General features: G+C 37.1%; 1 protein-coding gene across 1 annotated transcript; it reads left to right on the plus strand.

The window, feature by feature from the left end:
• The first annotated feature begins 852 nt into the window (after positions 1 to 852).
• LOC143982405 (pancreatic secretory granule membrane major glycoprotein GP2-like) lies at positions 853 to 18,049 on the plus strand. Its single transcript, XM_077481076.1, has 11 exons — positions 853 to 999; positions 4,502 to 4,522; positions 5,694 to 5,882; positions 6,000 to 6,101; positions 9,088 to 9,308; positions 10,553 to 10,707; positions 10,835 to 11,077; positions 13,448 to 13,604; positions 13,746 to 13,809; positions 14,616 to 14,645; positions 17,628 to 18,049. Exons 1-11 carry the CDS (start codon positions 951 to 953, stop codon positions 17,687 to 17,689), a joined length of 1,293 nt encoding a protein of 430 aa, XP_077337202.1. The 5' UTR covers positions 853 to 950; the 3' UTR covers positions 17,690 to 18,049.
• The last annotated feature ends 115 nt before the right edge of the window (positions 18,050 to 18,164 follow it).

Genomic DNA, 18,164 nt, shown 5'->3' on the forward strand with positions numbered 1-18,164 from the left:
GGACTTGTTATAAATTGTTAAAGACATTTTGAAGCTTAACTAAGCTACTAAAATAATACCTAAAATGTATGCTGCAGATCCCCACCTGATATCTGGTAAGTATGTATTTTAATATAGGACACAGTTATATGCTATTCTTCAGCTCATCTATTAAATTACACGTATAATGTATGTATAAACTTTTACGAAAAAACACATACATTCTGTGTGTAACAGAATTTGTGACACCCCACTGATGACAAAAAGGTAGGTATGGCCCAGGTGTCATGCCAAAATCTGCTTAAAATCTTTGGTTAAAAAAAAAGCAAGGTTTGAAAATCAAAGTTCCAGCTTACACAACTACTGTATTTCCACACTTTAAAAAAAATCTACCCATCTTATTTTGATTTGAGAAATAGTTGGTAGAGCTGAATAAGTTTCATTCAATAAATTGGGATTTGACAAAATTTGCACACTTGCTAGTTAGACATTGATTTTTATTTATTTTTTTATGTCTATCTGGAGGGATATCAATGTTTGAATTCATCCAGGAGAAAATACAGTCAATTTATTAGTAATAATTCTATTACTGGAAGCCACATAAAGCCATATATAAGACTTTATTTTCAACTTCTTTATTTTAAGTGACATATCAGAATATCCATTTGTTGAATGACGGATACATCAACGTAACATTTCTGACCTCTATGTTACCTCATCGCTCCATACACTTCCTTTGAATTAATTTTGACGTACATGTTATTGTACGCTAACAAAACACACCACTCCTATTTTTAAAGTGTCCTTTTCTCCATAGAAATCCACTCTATTTAGATGTCAATCAGTACATGTATTGAATTGAAATTCCCTCCCACATGACACTATATATTTTCACAATATTAAGGCATGTTCTACTTGACTAGAACTGTTGTCCTAAGAGTGTCCCACCACCAGAAGAGACAACAGCCAACATGCTTGTCCTACATGTCTTATTGCTTGTAGCCGCTCTTATGCAGAAAGGTATGCTTTTTCAAACACTTTGTTATCTAATTTTATTCTGTACATTAGCTAGAGGATTGCAGTCCTCCAGCTGTTGATGAACTATATTTCCCAGCATGCTATATCAGCCGCTGACTTTCTGTTCCTCAACAATCAGAGGATACCAGACTTCATATGAAGGATTTGAACATAACTCTAGCTAACTAATTAAGCATTGGATTTGAGCTAGTTGTTGAGATCTCTATATCTAAATTTTGAATAGCTAATAATTCAGACTAAACAATTTATTTAAGTTACATTCCGTAGAATTATTGTGGTTCTTGGTAAAACCGATTGATCTAAAAATATGGCATAGCAAGCTTTATGCTAAATATGTCTTGCACATCAATGTAATGCTAAAATAGAAGCATCAACAGTCATTGTCACTGGGTGCACACATGCGCATTGTTATAAAGCGGAAAAATGTTGATGCTGACTTGCTGCAGGCTCCATCTTCATGCCTTTCTATGTGGCCAGAGTGCACCATCAAGTTAATGAAAGCTACAGTTAATACATATTTTCATTGCTTTACATGCTTGAAGTAATGAAAATAACTGTATCTCAAAGGTATATTTGTATTGAAATTTTAACTTTTTAAAAAGTTAATATTATTTTTATTATAATTGCTATGAGTAATATGAGTTATTTTATACACAGAATGGGTACACCATAGGTATATATAGATACTTATAAAGTTGTTAAATTAATAATGACACACGTTACCTATGCATGTTTATTAAGCTTTGTTTTAGTAACTGTGGTAAGCTCACCCTAAATGCATCCCCACTGATTGATGGCATGAGATATAAGTTTATCACTTTGACAGGGAGATGATTTCACCTTAAGGGGATTTATCACCTTAACAAGGCAACCTTAATATGAGACTCACCCTTAGCAAAGTCAGTAATACCCCCCCAGCAATGAGGTAAGTGGCCTCAATAATCTCCTCTTCATTGGTGGTCGCAGTGGTAGTAATGTCAAACCCTCCATTTGTGCTCAGTGGGAGGCTTAAGCTGTAATAGGACCACTCTCTTCCTTTCCCCACAGTATTGGTGGTCAGTGGCAGACTCACGCTGTAATAATAAACCCCCCAAAAAACAAAACAAATGTAGCATCCCCTCTGATCTGTTTAAAACTAGCAACAGGAAAAGTGCACATAGGCAGGGCAATATACAAAGCAGTATAAAAAGGGACCTCAACACATTTTTTAAACTAGCCATCAAAAAAAAAAAAAAAAAAGCACGTGTTTAGTTAGAATAAAAAATAAATTTTTGCTCGATACATTTCCAAACAGATGTGGAAGCCACATCAAGGTACCTCTAAAAAGTGTGGTCCCTAACTTTAAACTGATGCAAAAATAGACAGCAGGCTCACCTGAAGTCAGCTTACTTTAAAGGCAGCTATACATTTTCTGGATAGCTCAAAGGTATGCTGGGAACCCCTTTTGGATTGTTTTGTAATAAGAACTCCCAACATTGGTAGTCAGTGAAAGGCTCATGCTGTAATAAGAAAATTTCTCCCCCACAGCATTGGCGGTCAGTGTCAGGCTTAGGCTGCAATGATAACATTCCCAGCATTGGTGTTCAGTGGTTTACTTACCTGCTCATGTGCTGCAGTCCCTACCCCTTAGATGGAACTCTACTTCTGCTGTTGGGCAGAGGTCACTCCAGAGGTCACTCCACCTAACAGTTCCAACTTCTTTCAGTGAAGGGTGCTGGAATATAAAGAGCATTTCAGCACTCCATCAGTGCCACTCTTCATGCCACCAGGGCACCATCTAAAGCTTAGTGCTGACCACTGCCCCTGCCTCCTGGCTCTGTGTGCTAAAACAGAAAAAAACACCCATTATTCTTGCATGCCAACTTACAACTGTAACTGTCAGACAAGGTATCTTCACATCAAAACAATATCAACACAAATCTGCTACTCTATGACAATGATCATATTTCCATCATTCTAAAATAAAACTCAAGCCAACACTTTTTTGTTTTATATTGGATATGGTGGGTAAAGTACGAAACCTTTGTCAGCATTCTGTTAATTAGGGACATCCTGAAAGAAGTAACATAATTATTTCAAAACAGAAAACATGACCATCAGAACTTTAGTTTCCCCACTGATTAAAAGTATAGTTAAATCATTCAAACTACCGTTTTTAGCAGAGCAGAGATTTAGCACCTTGCACTTGTTTCAGTGGATTATATGAATTGTAAAACTAGTTAATCAGCTAGAAATATGTGTTGGTTGTTTTATTACTAGACACACTGAAAAGAGAATGGTCTTTACCCATAGTTTGCTTGAATCTGTTATATGAAATTAGAATAGTTTTTTTGATTTTCAGGTCCTGTGTTTTATCAAGTAGAATTAACAGTGGCAATTAAGAAGTATTGCATCTATTCAGGTTGCTGACATAGTTTGTGTTAAACCTAGTAAATTTTTTCTACAAGTTCAAATAAGCAAATATTAAACTTTTTATAAATTGGACACAAGTAGAATTCACAACTCAATTTTACATATTAATAATTATTTTTGAGTTAGTTATGTGTGAAATGGAACAATACAAAATGGAACAATACAAAAACCACAAAGAGCAACAAAGCACAAAGCTATGGACTTGAAAGAGATTAGAAAGTGTAGCTCTGCATTGTAGTGGTATATTTATAAGCAACAATCCATTGGAGTACAGACTGATGTGATGATGTCAGCGATCACAATGCCTTTTTTTTTTTTTGGTGAGCAGTGATCCATACAAAACCACTGTATTGGTTTCCGTCTCACCCTACCACACCCTGCACAGGTGCAATACTTGGTAGGTCAGCATTAATCCCAAGAAATCTCTTCTAAAGGTATAGCAAGAGTCAAATTGTCAAAGGTACTTAACATTTTTCATAGTTTTCAGTTTTTTTGATAGAACAATATTTGGAAATATGCAAAAATACAAAACCAGACTACTTATATATAATTAAATTAAGCAGGGCTGCAGTTTGCTCACCCTTTGTTATATAACGTTTAGACAATAGCGTCAAATGTTATTATCTATCTATCTATCTATATATATATATATATATATAGTAATATCATATACTTAATTTATCTACAGATATTATCTAAAAAGTATATATATATATATATATATATATATATGTATATATGGAGTGTTACATAGGATTTAAAAAAAAAACCCCTCTGGTTGTCAGAGAATAGACATGGAAAGTTGGATATTCGATGTCTTTTAAATTGGGCAAATATATAAATCATTTTTAAAGAGCACTAAACTCCATTATTCTATTATCTTTGGACTTAAAGTTGCAATAATTTATGATGATAGCAGTAGTTAATTTTAACATAGCCCACCTAATAGTTTAATATCTGGAAATAAAAATCTGATGTAGATAAACTGTTAACCATATACAATGTCAGGTAATGCTTATAAAAAATGTTATAAATGTTGTATTGATCTTAAGTTCTTTTTTCTTCCCTTTAGGAGAAGCTTACACATGCTACAGTAAGTATTCATTGTCCATATGTCCAATGCCTTTATATACACAATAGAGATATATCTGTAACCAAGCAGAAAGATAATGAAACTATATACTGTGTATCTTTGTTAACAAATAGTTGAAACATGACTTTCCTTTTGTACTGGCCACACTTGGGATGGCTCTTGCCCTTTCTTTGTGTGCTGGTGCTGGAGGGGGAGCTAAATCCCTGATTCTGAATCACATGTTATACTGAACACAGACATACCATATTAAGAAATGCTTAGAAAATAAGAATGTTAAACTAGATAGAAAGCATTTAAAGTGTAGTAATAATACAGACTGTTGCCCCCTTGGGCACATCAAATAGAGAAAAGCTTTGGTACATAATGTGCTAAGCAGTGGGCTAAAGAGGCATGGTTAAATAAAACACGAGCCTATTCACTATATACACTTATCCTTGCACCCATAAAATGTGCCTTCATTTCTGTACTACTAGGCAGACTCTCACAGACAAACATAAACAAGGCTGGATTTATAATGTTAGCATGCATTAGCATGCCTTGTGTAAAGCTGGCCATACATTATACTCTTTTCTTATTAAATTTATTTTAGACTTACCTTCAACTATGTAGTGCAAGGGCCGGCTTGATTGCATACAAATTTAAAGTGTTTAGGTTTGGCCTCATATTATGGTCCTGGTAAATCTGAAGGAAAATTATACAAGAATGTTGTATAATGTATGGCCATCCTAAAGACAGGCCATTTATTTGAATGGGATGCCTAATGCACCAAAACATGCCAAAAAGGTGCATTCACATTTTTTTCTAACATAGAGCACCACAATGCATGGTAGCGTATCACCATAAGTCGTGGTACACTGAAGAACAAGTGCATTGAAGTGCCATTAATAAAGAACATATTCACACTGACACCAGTATGAACACAGCCTTAAAGTTCATTTTAGGGACTAAATCAAGCAAAAAAAATTTTTTTTTAATAGACCGAGGAAAGGTTAGAACAAGAGTCAAGAGTTTTAATGGTTTCTGGATCTCTATTGTGGAGATTTTCCCTCACTTCCTTCATCAATGACAATTATAGGAATCAGAGGTGATATAGAGGAGAACACAATACTATTATGTGTAAAATATTGATTCTAAAGTAGTTAAACCCTGCTGCTTTTATTATTCTTTACAGCTGGTGCTGACCCAATCCTGTGTAGCGATGCTTCATGTGGTGGTGGATCTTGTACATTAGCCAATGGATGTGCATGTAATTCTGATGGAGCTACAACCTGTGTTCCGACAACTGAATGTGCCACCGTGGCCGATAATATTTGTTGCCCTACAGGCTATTATTGGTCACCATCAGACAACTGCTGTACAGGTAACTTGTGTTATTGAAAAAAAATATTATTTTTGGGTGCCTTCTCAGTAGAATCAACTATAGGAATCTGAAGTTCTACTTGTAGTAATTTTGACTTCTTTATTTTACCTATTACAGCCACTCTGATCTGCAACCCTGCTTGTACCAATGATAAGATTTGCACAAATGTCAGCTCTGTGGCCATATGCGACTGTAATACTACACTCTACAGTGGTCTGAGTAAGTCCCAGAAACTTAAAATATGGTATAATAACTGTTATTGTTGTTGTTAGGCCAATTGTTTTCACATTGTACAGGTTGTTATCACACATGAAACAAACTGCTGCATTAAAAGCTGAAACATGTTTTACTGACCTCTAGTTTAAATTAGTCGATTTGCTTTACTACTTTGGAACACTGGACATATAGGGGAAGATTTGGTAAAATTGGTGAACAAAGAATCTGGTGCATCTGTGCATAGTAACTAATCAGCTTCTAAGGTTTTAGCCCTTGTTCACATTGAATGCAGTTTTGAAATCGCGCAACTTCATCTGAAATTGCACAATTTAAAAGCCACATGTCAAGGCAACTTCAGAGACATATGTGCGGCTTCATGCACAGATATCTATGCAAGTTGCACCCGAAATCACCAAAAGTAGTGCAGGTACTACTTTTTCAAATTGATGCGGCACCGCAAAGTCAGTGTCACACTGATTTGAATGGTGCCATTGCTGACAGTAGGGCGTGACTTCTCATATGATTTGACCTGTCAAATCGCACAAGTCACTCCAATGTGAACAAGAGCTAACTGTCAAAGCTTAATTGAACAAGCAGAAGTTAGAAGCTGATTGGTTACTATGCACAGCTGTACCAGATTCCGTGAGCACCAGTTTTAGTAAATCTCCCCACAATGTTTATCAAAAGCTGAAGTTTGATCCCTTATTTTTTTACTTCCCTGGTATCATCTGCGTGTTTTGTTTCAATGCAGGTAAAATCTTTAAACTACTGTATGAATGGACTACCTTAATAAAGAGGGTTATTGTATAGTTATTACTACTGCAAAGTATCTATTTCATTATGTACTGAATTCAAAAACTTGATTTTGAGAATACTATTTTGGTTTCTTAATAGGTTTGATAGTCCTAAGCTTTTAAGTGTTTTATTTTTTTATAGTTTCTTATTCTAGGCCAGGGATCTCCAATGCTTTCATGGGTCACTTTGTATATTTTACAAACATTTGATGGCAGGAAAAAAACCTGCTTTATAAATGAATTAATACATTTTAAATAAACTAATAGGTACCCCCTTTACATTCAAAGAGTGCACAGCAGAATCCTCCCTTACATCCAGGAGCGCCCAGTAGAATACCCTTTATATGCAGGAGTTCCCATCAAAGCCCCCCTCCCATCCAGGAGTGCCCATCAAAGCCCCACTACATCTAGTCGTATCCACCAGAGCCCCCCCTTACATATAGGAGTGCCCATCAGTGCCCCACCCCTGCATCTAGTAGTACCCACCAGAGTCCCCTCTTACATATAGGAGTGCCCATCAGAGCCCCCCTGCATCTAGTAGTACCCACCAGAGTCCACCCTTACATCAAGGAGTGTCCATCAGAATGCCCCATTTACATCAAAGTGTGCACATCAGAGTCCCCCCTTACATTCAGGTGTGCCCATCAAAATCCTTCCAATACATAAAAGAGTGTTCATCAGAAACCCCCTTTACATCAAGGACTGCCCATCAGAATGTCTTCCTTACATCAAAGATTGTGCATTGGAATCCCCGTTACATCCAGGAGTACTCATTAAAACCCTCCTAATACATACTAGAGCGCCCATCAGAGTTCCCCCTTGCTGAACTGCAAACATATATAAATCAGTAAGTAAAGTAATTTACTCATGGATTTATATTTATATTTTAATGTAATTCACACTTAAAGGGGCAGCTGTCTCATTAATGCATGTAGGTTTACATGGTTGGCACCCTTTATAATTGGATTCTTGCAAACAGATATAGTAGACACAAATTAATGTAGCTATATGATTTTTTATTAATAATAAAAAAAACTATTTTCTTGTTTATTATAACTAGTATGAGTACCTGAATTCGACTTGGTTTCAACCTTTGGCAATTTCATGTACAGCAGCATTTAAGCAGCCCATCGATTATGCATTTTTTTCCCTTCCATCATGGTTGGAAGGAAAGAAAATTGCTTAATTACCCCCATCAACACAATCAGTGTTGATGACAGAATCCTTCCCACACTTTTGTTTTTCAGTTTTGGATAGTATGAGAAGGCTAAAACCACTGTATCTTTTTTAACAGGTAAAATACTGTCAGATATTTATTACTTTCTGGGTCTCCACTGGGGAGACTCACCTTATTTAAATGTGAGTGAAAATCTCAACTCTTGAATTGTCAAAAAATAAATAAAAAATAGAGGGGAATATATCAACGTCAAAGATCAAAGGCATTCTTTATGTGACAATGAACTTATTTTAGAGAGATTTTCTATTACTTCTGGTTGTGTTAATGAACCAGAAGTTTATTCTTCCCAATGAGACACAGATGCCAAATAGGAATTGCCAATGGTTTAACTCATTCCCCTACACTATCCAAAACTATTCAAAGGCCACTTTGTATTTCCCTAAAAGGTTTGGTAACTTGGGGTAATTAATTGTAAGAATAATAAAGAATATGTAAAGCCTCGCCTTGTAAAACAACCCATTCAGTTTAAAATAGAAATAAAAGGCAAAACATGTGTATAGGTATAAAACAATTCTAAACATAATTTTTCCCCGTTTTTTCTAAGTGATCACATAATCTCTGTTCTTAGTTGCATACGAGCTAGGAGTTAAGAAGCAGCACATTGGTCTTCCCAGTGAATGGCCATGCCATGGGGAGGGGGATTGTCAGGACAAGTCTGATCATTGGATGAGAGCAGGATGAGATTCCAGCATCGCTAGAGAACTGACCCCACTGTACTCTCCTGCCTAGTCTGGTCAATTTGTAATAGGAATGCAAAGGGACTGAAGGAACACCAGATATTTCACACAAAGGAAGCAATGCAAAGACAACAGGATAGTTTTTAAGGCAAGCCCATATCAGGAAAATGAAATGTTGGGTTTACATATTAAGATATCATTGAAGTAGACATGCTAAGTATGCATTGTCATACCCAACATTTGTAATAGTGAGCCGTCTTATATTTTCTGCTTTGGTTTAGACTCATCATCTCTGTCTCCAACAATAAATTGTGGATCAAGTGTCATATCAGTCTCCATTAGTGAATGCTTATTGGAGTCGCTTGGCTATGATTCCAATAGCCTCCAGTTAAACAACAACTCAGACTCCTGCACTAACACCTTCACACAGACCACCAACAACCAGACTATGGTGACAATCCAGGCTTTACCCCAGACAGGATGGTGTGGGAATGTCATGACTGTAAGTATATCTATAGAGATCTGTTTGTAAATATGTGATAGTATACTGACAATATAATATCAAACACAGATCAATAATCAGACAAGGTTAGTTCATTTTACACCATGTCAACATTCAGCTACAATGGCTGTTTGAATAAAGGACAGCTAGAATTGAAATTGACAACATATGTAGCCATTACCTACATTCGCATCCGAAATGCGGTGTTTTATGATTTGGCGATTTGAAGTGAGTATTTATTATAGGTACACCCAATATTTGGGTTAGTAGGTAGTGTACTCAGCAACTCAGTGTAATGCCCCGTACACACGATCGGACTTTCTGACAACAAAAGTGTGAAATTTTGTTCGAAGGTTGTTGGCTCCAACTTGTCTTACATACACACGGTCACAATTACGGCCAACAATTATGAACGTAGTGACGTACAAGACGTATAGCGAGCCAATAAAAAGGAAGTTTAATAGTCAGCATTGATTCCGAGCATGCGTGTTTGTACTTTGGACTTTTGTCCAATGGACTTGTGTACACACGATCAGAATATTCGACAACACACATTTGTTGGCGGAAAATTTGAGAGCATGCTAGCCAACATTTGTTGGCGGAAAGTCCAACAACAAATGTTCGATGGAGCATACACACGGTCGGACTTTCCACCAACAAGCTCACATCCAACATTTGTTGGCCAACTGGGTAAATGTTAAACTGCACACTTGTATTACTGTACACTTACTAGAAAGTATGTTACACATTGGATGCAATTTCAGAATGCTTCTACTTGATCTTAGAGAAGCACAATGCAAGTGGTGCTATTACATCCACAGAAGCCTTTTACAACCTGGGGGTGCCTTCAGGTTACTTCAGGGATGCCTTGGAAAAATGCCTAACAATTGTCCAAAAATTGTGTACAAGGTGTATCAAGTCTGCCTTTAAGTTAAACAAAGCCACAGGTTTTCATTGTGCACCATTACAGCCTTCCAGCCACAGCCGTCCTAACACTCAATGACGTCATCGGTTGATAAGAATAAGGATAAGGAGGACTGCATAGCATCCTTGTTTGACCTTCCCCTACCCCTCTGAAATGGGGTGCCTTGAGATTGTGCAGATTTTTAAAGTGCGCATTGACTGAAAACAGGTTGAGAAACACTGGTCTAATATAACTGAACATGTGATGTTATCAAGCACGTTGATCTTTCCATCTGCCAAAAAAGGATCCAGACATATTTCCAACATTTGTTGTTTTTCAGATGGACAGCTCAAAAGTTTATTATTCAAATGTCCTCCACATTGGAATTCAGAACAGACCTATAATTACCGTAAATCCTGTAAACCTCAGCTTTTCCTGTTCCTACAACTTGACGATACAGACAAGCTTGGCTGGCGGTTTTAACACTTCCACAAGGTACGAATACCTTTAAAACTATTACGTGCTAACATTTCACAGAAGAGGTCTAGAAATATTTTGGCCTCTTCCTGACATATACTGTATATACATTTTCATTTTTCTTCCTTCCTTTCTTGTCTGGTAGCACTGTCAACCTCACAGCAAGCGGGGTTGGCTCCGTGACCACTACAATGGCAGCCTACTGGGATGCACAATATACTCAACCTATACAAAACAGTGACACTGTACCTGTTGGATCAAGCGTCTATATTGGAGTAACTGCAAATGCTGGAGATGTCAACACATTTGTCCTAAGAACAGAGAGCTGCATTGCCACTCCTGATAATAATGTTGATAATGTCAATAAGGCAGTCATTTTGAGTGGAGGGTAGGTTGCGATTTCTATAATCATTTCTGTTTTTTTTTATTTTCATACTGTATTTCTGACTATCATATAGAGACAAAATCAATTGTATTAAAGTAAAACTCCAGGCAGTCATATACGCAAAGGAAATACAAATAAGTGAGCTGTATTAGCTGCCAAATTATTTGTATCTGTGTCCATCCAGTTCTTTCATTTATACATCTCAGAACACAGTTGTTGGGCAGAGCAGGAGACTTGATTTTTCTATGCTGCATTTAAATATAAAAGAAAACCTATTATATTGAAATTTACTGATTCTTAGATGTGGTGGCTGCATTAGTTTTCTTACTTTTATTTTCACCTGGTGATCCAGCCAGTGTGTCTGTTGTTTTTCAACAGAACAATTTGTCCTGCAGATGTAGCTTTTATAGGGTTAAGACAAACCATTTACTATTGACAGGCGTGCTTGCAATGGCCAACTTTTATTTATGTGAAACCTTTATCCCCAAAGAAACAAAACTGTTCTGTAACTGCTTATAATGTGTGAGCTAGAGTTTGGCTTCAATTTTTTAGTGTCTAATTCTGCTAGTACATCTAAAGCCCCATACACACTATCAGATTTTTGTCTTCAGATTTACCAAAACCATGCAGTGCAAGGGCCTGCCTGATTGTATACAGATTGAAACTCCTAAGGTTTGACCTCATATTATATGGTTTTGGTAAATCTGGAGACAAAAATCAGCAGAAAATCTGATAGTGTGTATGGGGCTTAACAGTCCCCTCCCCGCAGACTGACAACGATGCTGTCTAATTGTGCCTTCAATGCTCCTTCATTTAGAGTGGGAGCACTCTTATACAGGAGGTGTGTTACTGGCCAGATCACCATGTGAAAACAAAAAAAAAAGGCCTAAAAAAGAAAACTAATGCTGCCACCATATCTAAGGACTGGTAAATGGCAATATTTTAACAATTTTGGTTTTGGGTTTAGTACCACTTTGGGTAGAATTTACTAGTCTTGATTCTATCCTAACCATGGACTGCACAGTGAAAGGAGAAGCAGCAGATTGATAAGCTGAGCTCTCTTTCACTCAGCTCTGTCCTCATATCAGCATGTTCCTTGCACTGCAACACATCTATTGTCTCCTTGTGCTGCTTCTCCCTCCCCTGGTTTAAGCTTTGCTGTAACGAGACAGTGGATTCAGGTATTCATAATGCTTGCTTTTGCAAAAATACAGTCAAGGATTTATTAATGAATACAGAGCTGTATTAATGTGTGTATTTTTGTGTAAAGCTTTCACTTCAGTATTTTTGGTATGTTTAAACCTGATGCATTTTTTACCCATATCTAACATCATGTTAATTATTTATATACATTTTTTGAAGAATTAAAAATTGATAATGCAGCCATACACACCCAAGTCTACTGGAGATGCATTGTGAGATGTTAAAAATGTCACCAGACCTTAAGCTGGCAATACATTATACAATTTTCTTATTTCATTTCCTTTAGATTTATTTTACAGTATGTAGTACAAAATCCCGCCTGATTGCCTAGAAATTGTAAGTGTTTAGGTTTTACCCCATATTATATGGTTTTGGTAAATCTAAAGAGAAATTGTACAAGAAAATGATAAAATGTATGACCAGCCTCAGAGACAGGAAGGGCATCACGTAATCCAAATATGGCTTCCCTGAAATACAATTTACACAGGTAATGCAGACCAAATAGTATGTGGAACAATCAGAGCGCATAGCAACGCTGTCATGTTGTTATATTATGTTAAATTTGGATATATATTAATCCTTTTATGCTGGCCATGCAACATAAGATTTTATTTCAGTGTTAACTTGTCTCATTCACAAAAGGTACCAGGAACTTTGATGTGTGAGAGTCTAATGCCATGTACACACGCTTGGACATTCCGACAACAAATCCTGGGTTTTTTTCAGTTGGATGTTGGCTCAAACTTGTTTTGCCTACACGCGGTCACACAAATGTTGTTGGAAATTCCGAAACTTCAGCTTGATTCCGAGCATGTGTGGAATTTTGTGCATCGGAATTGTGTACACATGATCGGAATTGAGAACCAGCTATCAAATTTGTTGTTGGAAATTCCGACAGTAAATGTCCGATAGAGCATACACACCATCGGAATTTCTGATAACAAGCTCCCATCGAACATTTGTTGTTGGAAATTCCGTCCGTGTGTATGTGGCATTTCTGTGTATAATTTGAATGCATTGCTTAGGTAGGCCATCACACTACTTAGCCAAATAACCAAAATTCAAATGTGTGTAGACAATATTAGAGATTATTGACTGTGGACGATGTGTTAAACCAATCAGAAGAGAAAATCCATGTCCAATTATTAACAATGTTATGTTAACTCACAGGTGTCCTGCCAACCAGGGAATCACTGCACAGGTTAAGGATAATGGAGCTTCTCTTGAATCCAGATTCCAGTTTAGCTCATTTGCATTTCAAGGACAGCCATTAGTTTATATCACCTGCACTGTTCGACTATGCAACAAAAACACAACCTGCACAGGGGTAAGAGAATGTATATATACTCATGTCAACTCCACTAAATATTCTATTCCACATACTTATAATATTATCATCTGGTCTTATTGTTTTCTTTGGTATAGACATAGTATATAGATCATAACACATTGCACATCTCTATTACAGTGTAATGCTGCTCGTGATGCTGATACTGGACTAGGCGTGTTACAGCTGCCAATCAACTTCATAGGTATGTTTATCCTAAATGTTTTACAGCATTCCTGGGTCGTGTCTTACATGGGAATGTAGGCCACACCTCTTCCTCCCCCAATACCGTCAGTATTAATTTCTAATAAATAAAGACGCTCAACACTGAAGCTTGGTATATAATTGGCCACGGCACGTTTATTGGTGTAATATTTAAAAAAATTAAAATCCATTTAATCATTTTTAATAATACATACTTTTCTTAACTTGTAAATAATAAGTACAAAATAGCTCAGTCTTCAGGATTCCAGCAATACCGCGTATCAATAAACACAAGTCCTCCCTTTAAGGGTGACCAACCACATAACCTGCATTCCACAAGGGGTTGGGTGGGTGGAGAGCTCGTTGTTGACTTCTGCCAACAGTGGAATTTTCCTGCGGCGGGCCACCTTATATAGAGAGTCCCCTTTATAAAACACTCCAGCTGATCACCTGACCCTCTGGGAATTTCCCTGGCAGTCATGTGACATTCTGGGAAATTCCCCAATGTTACATGACCCCTTTTTTCCTGCCTAAGAATCAAATACATTTTTTTTAAAGTGACCCTAGTTGAAAGGGGGGCGGCCACCTGCTCATGTTGTTCGGGCCCAAATACTTAAGCCCTCTCAGTCCATTCTGATCTGTAACTATTATTCTCCTTTCCATATCTCCCTTACCATCTTATTGTTTGTTTAACAACTATTGTTACCCATTCATGTGTTAGATTTTTTTCATTAGCAGGCTGACTTATGATATTAATAATAATAATATTAATAATTAATATAATTGAATATATAATTTTACTTTCAGATGATTACGGAAATTCAGCATCCAGCACAGGTAAGAGAAGCAACGTGATGCTCAGCATTTCATACTATAATAAAGTATAACATTTCGAATCATGTGTACATTATGTAATGCAATGTTAATGCTAAGGTCACATGAAAGCTCTTGTTGGAGGTTTATTTAAATGAAAATCAGAGTAATCATTTTCTGATTGATGTGCAGATTGCTGTACGATTTCAATGGGGCTCATGTCAGGATCACAGAAGTGACATTGCAGTCAGGAGTGACATTGAGTGTCAGACAGATGATTGTACGTGCAATTAAAGCGCCATCCACGGATGAGCTACATTTGTCTAACATACAAATGAATGGGAATAGCCCATCACACATGTTGCTTTTGTTCCAGCAGATTGTTTCCCCAACGTTTGTGTGGCAGAAAGGAAGATTTATTATGTTTCAGCACTAAGAAATTAGGGGTTAATTTACTAAACCTGGAGAGTGCAAAATCTGGTGCAGATCTGCATGGTTGCTAATCAACTTCTAACTTCAGCTTGTTCAATTAAACTTTCTCGATAAAACTTGAAAGATGATTGGCTTCTATGCAGAGCTGCATCAGATTTTGCACTCTCCAGTTTTAGTAAATCAACCCCCCAGTGTCTGTAGTGTCCACTGCTAATACAATGGGAAAACTCCAGTTCCTTGCATATTCTTACTTTCATGTAACCCTTAGGGTTATATCACATAGAATCATCCAAGAGAGATTTCCACTTACTTCTATGGAAGTGATCCTTTGCTAGTCTGAAACACTGACAAATTCATATCACTAGCAAGGGGTCAGGGGTTAGCGTAGGAGCAGAAATAGGTAAGCAGTCTTTTGAGATCTTGTCACAGGCAAATTTTCCCCACTAAAACATAAGCTACAATAAATCTTTAGCACTTAACCTCTCCTAACACTTAACCCAAAAAGTGTATCTAAACCCAAGACCAAAGTTGTAATATATTCCAGTTTACCAGTCCTTACATGTGGTGGTTGCATTAGTTATTTATTTATTTTTTTCTGATTTCATCTGGTGATCCAGTCAGTGGGAGGATTTCTGGCGTTTAATCACTTTCTGTCCGGGTACAGAGGTACTGGGGTTGATTTACTAAAACTAGAGTGCTCAGAATCTGGTGCATCCATGCATGGGGGTGGCTAAGCAGCTCACAACTTCAGCTTGTTCAATTAAGCTTTGACAAAAAAAATCTGGGAGCTGATTGGTTACCATGCACAGCTGCACCAGATTTTGCACTCTCCGGTTTTAGTAAATAAACCACACTGTGTCAAAACCTCCACCTTGCCTCATCTCTTCATCATATAGGAACAAAAAAATAAACTTTACTGTTCATTTAAGACAGATCATGATGTGTGGTTAGTCTTGAACACCTGAGTGGTTCTCTATAAACATAAAAAAAGAAAAGTTGACTATGCAAAGCCCTTAAAATTAATATTATTATCAACCTCCTGTGGCAATTCATACTGTTTAGTCTTTTCACCTCTTGTTTGTCAGAATACCTTTTGCTCACTCTACAGTGTGTGTAGTGTGAAAAAATCCTAATAGGATACTATAGCCTCATTATTAAAAACAAAATGTTGATCTCCTTCAGAGTCTTTTATCTCACTAATGTTACATTGTTGGTAACGGTAAGGATGGGCTTAGACTTAGGAAAACTCAGAAACCCTCACAGCACCAGTTCTGATCCACAGTACTCCTTAAATTATTGCAACAAATCAGCAAAGTGAGAAGGCGTTGTCTCTAACGCTCCAATTGCAAAGCCGTAGTAAGGTCAGGGGCTTGCAAGGAGTCAATACAGTGTCAGGCATTTTAACAGACGCTGTCTATTTAACACATAAAGGGTATATTTAGTTCAAACTTTTTTTTTATAATTATGGATAGACTAGGGAAAGATTACAACTCTTGTAAGGTTTTATTTATTTTTGTGTCCCATTGGGGAGTTTGTGTTTGTGTCCCATTGGGGAGTCCTCCATTTACTTCCTGTCCTAAATACATTATCACTTCAAGATCTTCTTGAAATATTTATTGGTTAAGAACATCAAATACATGTCAAGGGAAAGGCTTCTACCTTAGTCAGGGCTTGAGCAATGGAACTTATTAGAATCATGATGAGATGCAATAAAAGAGCTATGTTAGGGCTTGTTAAATCGGTCCTCCACCCTGAAGTGGAAGTTCCGCTCATCTGATCCCTCCCCCCCTCCGGTGCCACAATCGGCACCTTTCAGGGGGGAGGGGGATGCAGTTACCTGGATAATCCAGGTATCTGCAACTACTTCAGGGACAAGACCCCTGCAGACCGCCGCAGATGCCCTCCCCCCCCCCCCCGTTGTGTTCTGGGAAACACACAGCTCCCAGGACACAGCGGGGGCCAGCAGAGACGCGCAACGCGATTCGCGCATGCGCAGTAGGGAACCGGGCAGTGAGGCCGCAATGCTTCACTTCCCAATTCCCTGACAGAGGATGGCAGCGGGGGCAGCAGAGAGACGAGCGATTGCTCGTCATCTGCCGCCGACATCGCTGGACTCTGGGACAGGTAAGTGTGAATTTATTAAAAGTCAGCAGCTGCAATATTTGTAGCTGCTGGCTTTTAATATTTTTTTTAAAGGTGCAGAACCACTTTAAAGACTTTAATCTCTTTGAACTGCAGTACAAACTTCCAGCAGGCAGACAGCAATACAAACCTGACAAAGGTTGTATGACTTCCCTGCTCAAAACTAGAAAAAGGGTTTTGGCTATAGATGTAGTATAAATGCTGATGGCTAGATGTTATTGAAGTAATCATTTAAAATCTTCTATTGTTGGACTGTTATTGAGACTTGATGGCAGCCCATAAACCTAATATATATATATATATATATATATATATATATATATACATATATATATATATATATATATATATATATATATATATATATATATATATATAGCACATTACTAAGGTTATTTCTATTTTATATAACCTCTCTTGTTCTCTTTTTAGCTGTGTCCTGGACTCTGCTGACCAGCTCCCTTCTTGTCTTCGTCTCCATGAAATTCTTCTGAGGAGGATCCTGCTGCTGTGTGGGCTATAAATAAAAAATGGTCTTGGGATATACTTGTATTTAAAGCTGTTTTCTGAGGGACTATAAGCTATTTATTTTTCTTTACCATTCTGATGACAACACATAGTTGAAGGGCTTTGATATGTTTTTTTGACCTTATAACTACCCATATGAGGTCATTTGAATATATTCCAACTATCCATCACAGACCACATAACCCCTATTATTTTGAGAAACTACCCCCACCAAGTGCTCAGGATGTATTCTCTGAAAATCAACTTTAATTTAAGTATTAAAAAATCTGCATATACTGAATTTTCTGATTTTTATTCCTGCATCAAATAAATATATTTATAATATATCATCTTGGTGGCTTGCTCATTGATATCAGTGTGTATATGGATATCTATATATTGGTAAAATAATAAGATTTTCTTAGGTCATTAGGATAATATAACTTGCATCACAAGTGTACA

This window comes from Lithobates pipiens, unplaced genomic scaffold (assembly GCF_037356315.1).
Source record: "Lithobates pipiens isolate NorthernLeopardFrog02 unplaced genomic scaffold, aLitPip1_a1.2 Scaffold_16, whole genome shotgun sequence".
Taxonomy (NCBI): domain Eukaryota; kingdom Metazoa; phylum Chordata; class Amphibia; order Anura; family Ranidae; genus Lithobates; species Lithobates pipiens.

What these genes read in the sequence shown, in the direction of transcription:
- LOC143982405 (XM_077481076.1), top strand. Translation starts at nt 951, where the DNA reads ATGCTTGTCCTACATGTCTTATTGCTTGTAGCCGCTCTTATGCAGAAA. An exon ending in TACACTCTACAGTGGTCTGA is followed by an intron (nt 6,102 to 9,087) that starts GTAAGTCCCAGA and finishes GCTTTGGTTTAG; the next exon opens with ACTCATCATCTCTGTCTCCA. An exon ending in GGTGTGGGAATGTCATGACT is followed by an intron (nt 9,309 to 10,552) that starts GTAAGTATATCT and finishes GTTGTTTTTCAG; the next exon opens with ATGGACAGCTCAAAAGTTTA.